Consider the following 12,498-nt stretch of genomic DNA (forward strand, 5'->3'; position numbering starts at 1 on the left):
GCATCTGCTGGGAGCATCAGTCCACTTACCCTCTGTTACAGGGGTAAAAGGATCATTGTTATCTTGCAGAGAAGTCAGTCCAAAGCACAGTAGTGTGAATGAACATGAGACTCTTGCTATCCAGTATGTACATAGTAAAGTCTAAAATTTATCATTATAAGGAGAAAGAAAGTAATGTTAGGGTGCATACTATTACAGTGCAAATTCCAAGTAATTGAAGCACAGTCTAGTTTTGTAGTGATCTCTTTAGCTGCAGGACTGTTTTCCTTTTGAACTGATAACAGTATTGTAGTTCAAAGAATAGGGGGGATAGCATTAGAAAAAAAGAAGTCTGAGTTATACTGCAGGTCTGTTTTGAAGAGGCTATATTTAGATATGAGACAGCTATCCACTCTCTGGTTTTGTTTCTTCCTTGACTTCTCTGTTAAAACAGCTAATAAGGCTAATGCCGATTTTATGGTACGGATGGTCAGCACACTGATGCCCTCCCTTGCTGAAGGCCTGAAGGTGTGTTTTGGTTGCTTCCATATGTACACTGGTGGGGATTTCTGATATCCTTTAAATCAATATTTATACTTCTATGTATCTAACCTGGATGTACTTTGGGTCCACATTTTACAACCTCAAGTCATTGAATCTGGTTATTGCTTGGAACTAGATGGGGCGAGCTGCAGGAAAACGTGTTATGGCCAGTAAAATTGCATCTGTCTGCTCTTCCCATTCAGTCAATGGCTGGTGGAAAGTTTTGGGAGAACACTGCAGGGGACTGCTTTATTAGTAAGTCATTGCTTGAAGTGTGTGATATAGAAAAGGTAAAGACTGCAGCCACTCCCATCCTTTGAAAGTCTGGAGTGTTTTCCATTTGGCTTAGGAGTAATTAGCTTCCCTCAGGTGGTCAAAGTTGGTTAATATGTTTTTGCTACCTTCTAATTCTTTCCTCCTTGTACCTGTGTTCACCCCGCTGGATCCCATGGTTATTTTTTGGGGGGTGAGGGCTGTTCTGTTCTGTTAATCTGTTTGTGAAACAGTTGAGTTAAAGCCTGCCTGTGGCTGCATTTCAGATGGCAATTGAACAGGAGAATAATTAATCAGTGGAGTTGTTGCTCAAGTAACTATATATCCACATCCCTTTGGTTTTATTGCCTGATTTCTCAACTGTCCTCTGCGATGTTTTAAGAGAGCAAATGAGTCACTATGTTCAGGTGAAAGCTGTAAAGAAGAGTGCAGAAGACGATGTTAGCATTGAAGCAGAGCCAATGAAATGTATCCTGACAAAGCTCAAAATGATGCTTCTGTGTATTCTGTAGTGCCATCTACTGGCACAATTACCCAGTAGAGATTTATAGGCCGGGAACATTCTCCTAATATGCAGCAATTTGCAAACATTTTTTTCTTTTTTCTTTCATTTCAGGAGCAAGGCAAGATTGGTGTGGTCTTCAATATTGGTACAGTGGACATCTCTATTAAAGAGGAAAGCACACCTGTAAATGATGGCAAATACCACGTGGTGCGCTTTACCAGGAACGGTGGCAACGCCACTCTTCAGGTTGACAGCTGGCCAGTGAATGAACACTACCCGACAGGTACATACTTTTTTGTCTTTTTGTCTTTTTTGTCTCTCTTTCTGTCTGCCCATATCTACAAACTAACGTTTAACAACAACCGGATACTATATAAATCTTTGTTGCTTCATCTCGGCAATAAATTGACCAGAGCCTAGTGGTGCGTATTCTGTCTTTCAGAAAACACAGTAATGTTTTTTTTTATATATATGAAGAGTAAAGCACAACAACTATGTGGTATGATACACGTAGCTCATGCTATTTTGGAGGTCTCTAAGTGAATCCTGGGTCTGCAGAGAGTCAAAAACCTGATTCAACAATAAACTTGGTTTTGCTACTTGTGATGTTTTCTAACTATTGAAGCGAGAAAAGTTTTGAATGGACCTTATGAAAAGGAGAGGCATCTCTAGTCAGTCACAAGATACAGACTATATAGATATATAGGTGAACTGTAATGTGAGAGATTAAGTTGCAAATATTTGAATGAACCTTACGCTTGCCTCAATTTTTCTTCATCTGTTTTTCACTCTTTAAGGTTTGCAGGTGTAGAGATTTATATAAAATCTAGCCAAATCTGTCAACTCTTAGATGACTTTGGGTCAAAATACAGGGGAGCAATTCAGTTTCTCTGTGGAAGTCATCACACCAAGTACACTAGGAGTAGGGAACAAGTGGCTTTTGAATCACTGTCCCATATATTCTCCCACCACTGGTGATACACAACCTTATGATACCATGTCACCATGTTAAAAGGTCAAACTCACCCCAAGTGGAAAACAGATTGCTGTACGTAAGATAGCTGAGTCTTGGTGATGTGGATGTTTACAAAAGGTAGGAGGAGCACAAGGAAACAATTCCAAGGGTAGCCACATACTTCTTATTAACATTTGGTTGTCTAAGATCAAGTGACGATCTTTTTGCTTTCCAGTATTAAGTCTATGCAACTTCCAGTTCTTCCTTTCTAGGTTATGCATAACTGACCTGGGATAGAGGAGGGAAGAATTTACTGATAAACATAAGGCAATTTGCTGGTTGTGTAGGCGTTGCCCATGAGCCACTTAACCTCAGATAATGAGAAATATCCTAACTGTTTACCTCAGACACTAATAAATTACTCTAAGGGGATAATTTCATCTCTTCCACTTACTCAGAAAGTGCACATGGAAGTTTTTAATACAAGTGATCTATTCTATGGTGCTTTCTACTTCATATTCAATATGATACTTTGTCAGTGTTTTGATGCTGTATATGCAAAAGAGTAAGTTTTAATAATTATCGTTGTTTTTGTGAAATAATAGCTTTCCAAGAAAGCAATGACAAGCATGCTGAGTTAAATTCTAGCTCTGCTTTCTATTGGTTAGAGAAGGTAGGGTGGCTAGGAGAGGCCCAAACTGAGCATCTTTCTTCTGCTCCTTTCATCAATTATTTTGTGGTAAAGTGCCTCTGATCCTGTTGGCAGCCAATTATAGACAGTAAAAACCCCATGAATAAATTTTCTTCTCGTATTACTTGCTGTAGTAAGTCCCTGGTGTAAAGAAACAAAATATTCATCTCATTGCTTTAGAGACTTTTTAAAAACGGAAAATAAATCACACTCAGAGTATACCTCAGTACCCTCTGCTTCTGCCTTGGTTAAGATAGTCCTGTCTTTTCATTAAAAGATGTATGGTTTTATAGTATTAGCATTAATCTTACGTTCTGTGCCAGTATAGAGCATAGGCTGTTGTACCCCAAGGGAAAAGGACACCTTTACATTCCACACCTTTTCCTTTCCATGTGTGTATTTCAGTTTCTGTCTGTTTGCAGGGAATACGGTTTTCAGCCTGTCCCTGTGAAAGTAAGGCTTCGGGATCATACTTTGTGTGTGCATGTGTCTCTAATTTTTTCCAGCTGATTTCAAATGGATTTTTAGCCAAATTTGACAGAGGGGACAAAAGTCTGAAAAACAAAATAAATTAAGGTCCTACATGGCTAGCGAAAATAACCAGTGGAGGAGTGCAACATTCTAGCCCTCCCAGGGGAAAGATCTGTGTCTTGATCTCAATTCATGTTAAATGACAGAATATCCATATAATGAAAAGGCATTATGGATGTCTCAGCTTTGCAAAAAACTTCAGTGAGAGAAGCCAATAGCGACAGGAAACCAAACCTTATTAGTTCAGTTTTCTGGGGAAGTAATGGCTTAAAAGACAACTGAACAGGAGCTTTTGAAATGAATATTTTGTTATCTTTCACGGACTAAACATACACCTAATATTTTTTGTACAGAGATTAAACTGGTGTTCAGCAGAATTTCAGCTTTGGAACAAGCTTTGTGGTTGGGTTGACTAATCCAGTATGTTTCAGCTAGAGACTGCTGAAACTGCAATTCATATCAAACTTGTGTAATAATATCTAAGGAATCCTGTATTTTACATGTAGAATTAATTCAATTTTGGAAGAGACGGCTATATTGTTATATGTAATGTTTAAAAAACAACTTCTGGCACATGCATGTTTGGGCATGCCATGTTGTCTTGTAATATGAACAATTTCACATGTACATAATTTCCTGAACAGAGCTGCAGCCTAATGTTCACAAATTTGACAAAATAATAAAAGTATCTTCTTTGTCATCACACATGCTGCTAACTTTGGGCATCAGGGTGGCATTCTTAATGGTCTTTCTATGCTCACCTCTGAGCTTTATTAGCTGTTGAAGGATTGTACATTAGACTCATAATTACTTGCTCAATGGAAAGTACAAATAAAAGTTTGATGTTCATTATGAGCAGAGAGAGAGAATATTGGCTTTACTTAAAGCGTGGTCTTCAGTTAAATTGAAATTAAATGAAATTACCCCAATGCGATTGAAAGACTCCAAAGATGCATTTTTGCAACTTCGTATAAAAGACAAGGAAGTGGAAGGAAAACAGAAAAGCAACAAACCTACAATTCAGAAGCTGACATTTTGTTTTTTATAACATTCAATGACATCTCAGCCACCTGCAACATGAGCTTTATGCTTTCTTGTGACGAAAAGGGCTAGAGATAAATTGTAAATTAGGAGGGAATTAACTTGAAGCTAAATTTGGCTAAGCTTTGGGTCTGAAATAATCCCAATCATTAAAGATGATCACTCAATGTTCGTACCATTCCAAGTCTACCAGAGTCTCTCTTACTGGGCAATAAGACTCTGAACAGTGACCCAGTGCAGGTATCTGAGACGAAGCTCTTGAGAAGTGGGAAACAGCAAGCAGCAGTTGCAGTGGGACTGCAGTCTGCTGCTCAGCTGTTGTGACTTAGTTCAGGCAAAGCTGTTGAGCTGTTTATGATTTATGTTAGTTTTGCTCTCTCTTCTCTCCCTCAAGTGTGCAATAAGGAGATGGGCTTTATCCATAGGCTGTATTGATAACCAATTCCTTGATGCTTCATTCATGAAGTCGATCATTACAACGTATTTCTCAGTCAGGGTATGTAAACCCTTTTTAACAAATATGTATGAATTTCTGTGCCCTACAGTGCAGTTTTCAATGACTGCCTCCCTTCTGCTGTCTCACATGCTCTCAACTTCTGGTGTATGTCCCGGATAACAGATTGTACTTGGTGGATGTTTTTCTTTCTTTTATGTTGTTGCTGAGAGCCTTCTCTAAATCTAAATTAATCTTTTTGGTGATGAAGTCGGAGTCGTTTTGGGATAAAAGGAAGATAAGAAAGCTAGTTAAAGCAGATGAAGCCTCTGACATGACTTTGTTTCAGATTACAGTGAAACCCATAAAACTTGAGGCACTCAAATTTGGTGAGAAGGATTCAAATCAGGAATCCTGAGGTTTGGCAAAGAGTCAGCAATTACCAGAAGGGTTAAAAACCAATCTTCTACCTTGACACAGATACTTCAGTGCCCATGTTTTCATTAGTTCTGAGGTGGGAGTTGTTTTTTTTCCCTCTCCACTCTGTTTGCAAAGAATTACTTTGTATGTTGCCAAATTTGTAGCATACATTGAAACGAGCCTGATGTTCCCCTTCATCCATCCATCCATGCTACTGTTCCATCCATTCTCTATGACTACATCTTCTGCAGTAGAAAAAGAAACAAAACTAGGCGTAGAGAAGCTTTAAATTGTGAAAGTATGAGTGAAAAACAAACAAACAAACAAAAAGCCTCCATTGGAGTAATATTTAAAAGGAGAAGATTAAAGGAAGGGGGGAGGCAAGAGGCAGGAATATGCCGTCATTTAAATAAATATATGTTTTAGAGAGGGAATGGTACCCTGAATTTTATTCACACATTAAAGAAAGAAAGAAAGAAAAGAAATAGGACAGCATTAAACAACTGGATCCTTATCTGAATTCATTAGTTCAGTCACCCAATACAGATTTTATATTTTTCCCTCTTATCATTCTCTTGAGTGATCTCTGTCTTCTAGGAGTCTCTGCCCTTTCAAATGACATTAATTTGCAGTTCTATTGGCACTGAATAAAAGAAAAAGATTTTGTCTTCTGTGCGCCTACTTCATTCTCTGTCTCAAGTACACATTTGTGAGGAATCTTAGGAAGCTGGACAGTTAGATCTCAATGACAGAACTTCAGGGACTTTGTGACTGTTCTGGCAAGTTCTGTGGCCTGCTAAGAATATATCTTTAAAACAGAAAGTTGGTTCTGAGGCCCCTGATGTCAGCGCTGAGGTTTTTCTTCAGACTAGTTCCAGTCTCAAGGACTGATTGTCCCTGAACAGCTGGAGTGTATCTTCTGTGTTAATTTCATTTGAAAGGAATCCTGTTTGCATTCCCTGAGAGCATTTCAGTATGTCAACCAAAGTGTAGCAAGTAGAGAGTGTTAGGAGGCACACCTCGGAGGCATGCTCCTGATGAAAAGGAGCATGCCTCAGGAGCTAGAGCTGGACAAGGGAGCTCATTCTTTCATTACTACATCTCATACTCATGCTGCTTAAACAGTCAAATTTATGATTTCTGCTCCCATCTTCTCTTCAGCTGGGTCATTTCACCAATGCTATCCCCCTTGTAACTGGCCCAGGAGAAGAGGCCACATGGTTGTGAAAATGAGTGGCCAGGAGATGGTGAAAGATAAAATTACTTCCTTTGTCAGCAAGGCTGCTTTATGCCAGTGTAATGTCTTTACTGAACTACATCCTTAGGAGTTTGTGAGAAAAAAAAAATCTTTTTCTCACTTGCCGCTGCCTAAAACAAATTGCTTTCCAGAAGCACACATTAAAATGATAGTGCTCTAGGTTGTCTTACCAACCTAAAATGTGAAAGGCATGAAGTTTTTCTTCCAACAATACTCACTTTCATTTACTCAGTGGAAAGATTGGCAATTGCTTGTTAGTACCAGGGAGGCGATGTGAGGCAGAGAGGAAAATTGGCTGAGTTCCTACACTATCTTTCAAGAAGTTTTCCAGCACATTGTTCCACTCCAGTGATATCAGAAGATATTTGGCAAAGGTTACAGTGTTTGTTTAAATGAAAGGAGAAGCTCTAGAAAAAAAATCTAGTGACTACCCATTTTAAAAGTATTTTTCACCTTATCGCCTTCATCTTTGAGAAAATTACCTAGAAGGTTAGTTTTGGGACAGCTGAAATGATGTATTACATCTGTGTATTGATTTAATGGATACTACTTCTCATCTGTTTTAACTGTAGAGAAGGAATTATAGTGGTGGAAACAAGTAAAATATTTATGTTGATTATCCCCTTTTGATACAATTCAATGATATGCATGATTCCACCTTATCTTTCTGTTACTAAACATCTTCTGTGACTAAAGAGATACAGATGGAGATGTGGGGGTTTTTTGGTCCTGCTGATGGAGTGGTCCAAGACCATTGGATACTTCAACAAAGTGCTAAGTATGTCGTAATGGGATGATAACTTTTTTTTTTTCCTTAATACCTACCCAAAATTATTGTAGGGATTTTAAAAATGCAAAAAACATGCAGCAGTACAGTAGACCAAATAGAACTTGAGTTACGTGAGCATCAGGAATTTAACGGGGCTTTTAGGATGGGGGGAAAGGAGAATTGAGCTGTTTCAGGGAGAGGAAGCTGAATACTCTAAATGTGAAAAGGGAAGGGCACTTAATAAGCAAACAGACTGAGGTTGGTTTAAATATTAGGTGTTGTATTGATACCTTGTGTCCAATAATAGGTGCAGTTGGAATTTTCTGTGAAAAATAAAAACTGACTTTATTGTCAGAAATGCTGGTTGTTCACAGCTTTAGCTGTCTTTAAATGGAGTATTAGTACTCAATATCTCTAAAAACGGTTATTCACATCTCTACAAATCAAATTCCTTGAGCTTTACATGACTGCCAAACTAGAGTTCATAGCCTGCTTTGAAACAGGTCATTTCTTGTCCTACTTGAGCCATTTATCACCTTTCCCTTGATATTTTCAATCTCCTTCCAAAGTGGCGTGATCTTTTTATTCAAAGAAGTCCCTTTTCCACCTCATCCCTCCACTTGAGGGACTTTGAGGAGGGTGTTGTTTCTTTTCTTCTCTTCTTTCTTTCTGGTTTTATTTAGGTTTTATCAGCAACAATTTCTTTCTCTCCCTCTGTGATTTCCCAGCCATGAGATAAATAGCCTTGTATCTTACAAGCTAAATACAATTACTGCTATCAAAAACAGAGTCTTTCTCTCCCTGTAAATGTCTCTTGGAAGCTGATAAGATGTTCAAGGCAAACTGCAGGCTGCTGCCTAATCCTGAGATTAAACATAACCACCCAGAAGACAGCAAGAGATAATTTGGGGGGTTGGGGGAGGGCAGGCAGGAGAGGAAGAGAGGAGGAGAAAGTGAGATCCTCTCTTGAGATATTAAGAGGACATGCACAAGGCTCAAGGTTATTTGTAAAGGAATTACACAAAACATACAAGAGCTTGTTATGATGAGGAATTTCCTCAGATAATTCAGTGATTGTTGTAGTTGTTAAGGACAAAATTTAGCAGGGATTTGTTTGATGTGAAGCATGGAGCGGAGCAGTAGGAAACAGCTTCTAGGCATATCTGCCGATTTTTATATATTAGTTCCCATCTTGTCCTAGAAACATGAGGTCACACAAGGTTACATCCAGATGCCTCGTGCATGCTGGCTTGGGTATGTCTCACCGGCTTGATGCTGAATACAGGGACATGGTAGATTTCCCGAGAGTAGAGCAGGGGTCTGAGCTAGCTCTGCTTTTGTTACCAACTGACCATCTGAACTCAGGTAACTTAACCCTCCTGTATGCAAACCAGAGATAACACTAATCTTTTAGGAAATAGAAATGCCTTAATTAATTATGGAGAAATAGTGTGTTATACCCGTAATAGTTTTTGAATATAGCCAAGGCAGGATTTCTGGAGACAGGATCTTTATGAGTCAGTCCAGTACCACAGTAAAAAGCAGCCTTGCTTCTGGATATGCAGGTTCCCCTAGTTCTTTCATTAGTGGCATTTTCTTTTTCTCCCTCTGCAAAGAAGCTTTCTTTAAGGTCCTGTGTTTCTGAAAGCTTCTCTGTATTTTCAAAATGTATCAATTGGCCTAATAAGGGATATTACCTCTCCCACCTTTGCTTTATTTAATTTGTAATGCATTAGCCAAGAAGGTGGAGAGGTTTGGATAGTCTAATAGTATCATCACTGGAGGATTTAAGAGAAGACTACATGCTCATTCGTCAGCTAATATGTCCTCTGATATTGGAGATGATATGCAAATACTGTGATTATTAGTTCTCTTGAGCTCAATAATGCCGAGTCCGATGCTGATTGGGACATTAACGAGGAAAACGCAAAAGCAGAACTAAGTGGGATGTCTGAGTCACTGCAAAATGTTCTTCCTTTCTAAGTTTTTTATTATCCTTGCAGAGTACCTCTGCACGGCTTCTCTTGTATTACTTGAATGATTTCCAAATATTTGGTTGATGAGCCTTATTAGAGGAAACAGGTAGCTTTCTGTCCTTGCAGAGCATGGCTCCTCCTCCCCCAAACTCCTGTCTGCTTCAAAGTGATTTTAGCATCTCTTCTTTTTGGCAGCTACTTTCTACCACCCCCAACTCAAGTTTCTGCCTTCTTGTGCCCTTTAGTTCTCCTTTCCCTTCTTTAGACTTGTTATGATCTCTTCTCACTGATACCGAAACCAAGGTAATAAGAAACTTGGCTGAATCGAGTTGTTTCCATGAAGAAGCATGTGGATCTTGTACATTACCACTTGCAGTCATTAATAAATCCTATTGTTTGATGTGCAAGCTGAAGGGATGTCTTTGTGGTACTGCCAGATCCCGCTGTGGTTTTAATATTTTCCTATCCAAATGCCCCTGTCAGTGGGTAATGAGTTAAGAACAAGAGCGCTGAATTTCGATTAGCCTTGTGGGTTGAATGTGATCCCCAGAGTTCCTGTCATACACTTGTTTGTGGGTTTTGATTTTTCATATCGTACTCATTTTGTGGGACTTAAATGAGCTCATAGATGCTTCCTATCAGCATGAATTAGAGACAGCATGTAAAGTACCTTTGACAGATTTACTGCGTTTTATAATGAGGCTAAAACATATAAAAAGACAAGGTTAATAAAACAGCATTGGAAAAACACATTCTGAAGGGAGTACTGTGACATATGTTGAAAGATCTGCCAAGAGGGATGATTAAAGCATGACAAGTTGATGAAATCAAGAGTTGATTGTAGCTTGTCACTCTAGGGCCATAACATCTATAACATATTTATAAGGTAGAAAAACAGATAAATATGGATACGTGAGACGAGCACTCAGTTTTGGGACCCTGTACCCACTAAGATATAAACTTACACATACTAAGACACCAACAAAAAAATGTACTTTGGAATTTGTGCAGAAACACCCATGCACACATGTTAATGCATGCACATCCATACAGAGTGATGGGATAGAATCTCACATGATAAAAAAAAGTTATGTAAATATTGCCACTACGCTCACAGTTTCACTTTTGTATACTTTGTCTTTTGCTTTCCCACAAGAATAATGCTGTGGTTCTTTTCAATGTTGTCCTTATGCCCAAATAGTTGCATGGAGGTGTGGTAGGGCTTGTCTGTCTTCTGAATTTTGTCTTTGAGGAAAAAGGAGAGGAACGACAGAGGAAAAAAGAACAAAGTGACTATGTTGCAACTTTTAATACTCATCCTTCCTGTCAGAGTTTCATTTCTTAAAACTGGTCCAGGCTTTTACAACATGCTGCACTCAATCATTCTGCATGAGATGCAGCCTTAACTTCACCAAATAGCTCAAGCCCACGTGAGTGGTAGTCTATCAAGCACCAGCATTTCTGTAAGCTTAGCATTAAGCAAGACGGAGATGCTTGGTTTCTTATACAGGAGTGTGAGCTAACTAGGCAGAACAGATAGTACAGAATTACTTAACAGCAGTAGGACTAAAAGAAGAAAGAGTTTACCTAAGGAAGCGTACATATAGAATGGTACCTTCATGCAAGTAGCCATGATTGTCTAATTCCTATGTAGGATCCCACAGAGAGTCCTTGAGCTATGGGAAAGAGGGGGGAAGGAATGACAAATATGTTTACGTAGCAGTCTTTTAGTACTACTGCATAACAGCCACCTAAAAGGTTGTCCTAACATTTAAATATATGCCACAGAGGCAGTATTAGATTTCAGTTAGCCAAAATACTTTCTCTTGTTTATAGCCTTGGGTAAAGAAATTGCTGTCAGAAAGCACTGACAATTTGAGGAAACTTTTTGTCAGTGTGGTCCAAAAGAACAGGCATATGTATTATATTGCTGCAAGCACTAAAACTGAACATCAGACTAGATGTCCAGAGAGTCCAATCTATAGATGAATACCAAATACAAAAGAAGAAAATTTGCTAGAATGGTCCAAATGACACTTCTCTGCAATGGTTCTGGATTCAGAATAGTTTCTATTCTGTCCTCTCAGAGCCTGCTTGTCCATCTAATCATCTTCTTGAGCCAGAGAACAAACAAGTGGCTGATACTTCAGAGAACGATAGTAAATCCACCATGGTAACAATAAAAATGTGCCTTGAAAGATGTCCTTCTGAGAAGTTTTATTCTACCCTTGGGCTTAGTTTGTGACCTGAAACACAAGGTCACATAAACAATACGTGTTTATATCTTGTCTACAGTCATTGCATTTGTATTACTTCATAGGAAAGCAAATGCTTTCTTTTTTCCCTCATTAATTTATCCAGGGAGACACAATGATGTGGAAATATTCCTGCTCCCTCTTCAGCTGGAATTTGATAGAAGTTACTGTGCTACATTGTAAAAATATTGCTCCAGAATATAACACAAAACAAAACTTAGGCAGTTAAGGCGCATTTCTAACTTTTCCTCCATCTCTGATTCTTTTTCCACTGATGATCTTGATTCTCAAATTGCAGTTCTTTCCTCTAAGCTTAGTTCTACAGACTACTATTCCCTGTAAGAGAAATTCTACCAACACAGAATGAATGCTTCTAAAAGGCCATGTTAACCTTTGACAGTGGCAGTATGGCATGCAGCATAACTAGGGAGGAGATGAGCTTTACACTTCCCCAGTTGTAGACATGCTATATGTCAGAATAATGACTTAAAGTATGCCAAGATATAGCATCCATAGAGCACTGATGCATCTTTCTGCGGAGGTGTTCTTTCCCTTCGCACATCTGATGTAAACCCCCTGAGCTGAGGGATTTCCCTAAATACTGGGATAAAATTCCTACAGTCACTGCAGGCCTTTGAGTCCCTGACCCTGAGATACTGTGGTGAAAAACAGATGTATTGCATTCCCAGAGGGATCCAGGCCATGTTATTTTCTCTTGCCTCTCTTTGACATCCAGCACGCTTCTTGGTAAAGTCATCACCATGCTATTTTCTAGGAACAGTCATTACACTTGAAGAGATGTAGCTATGTCCTGATAGCTTGGTCTTGCTAACAATTCCAGGTTAAAGTACATGGCTGCTCACATAAGC

The 12,498-nt window shown here is 38.9% G+C and overlaps 1 protein-coding gene across 11 annotated transcripts in view; it reads left to right on the top strand.

Moving 5' to 3' along the window:
- Nucleotides 1-12,498, top strand: part of NRXN3 (neurexin 3) — a 940,418-nt gene that overhangs the window by 801,369 nt on the left and 126,551 nt on the right. For all 11 annotated transcript variants that reach the window (XM_083837468.1, XM_083837465.1, XM_083837469.1 and 8 more), the window contains one exon: nt 1,412-1,583. In XM_083837468.1, coding sequence (XP_083693594.1) covers nt 1,412-1,583 — 172 coding nt within the window. The remainder of the gene's footprint in view (nt 1-1,411; nt 1,584-12,498) is intronic.

This window comes from Anser anser (genome assembly GCF_964211835.1).
Source record: "Anser anser genome assembly, chromosome: 5".
Taxonomy (NCBI): Eukaryota; Metazoa; Chordata; class Aves; order Anseriformes; family Anatidae; genus Anser; species Anser anser.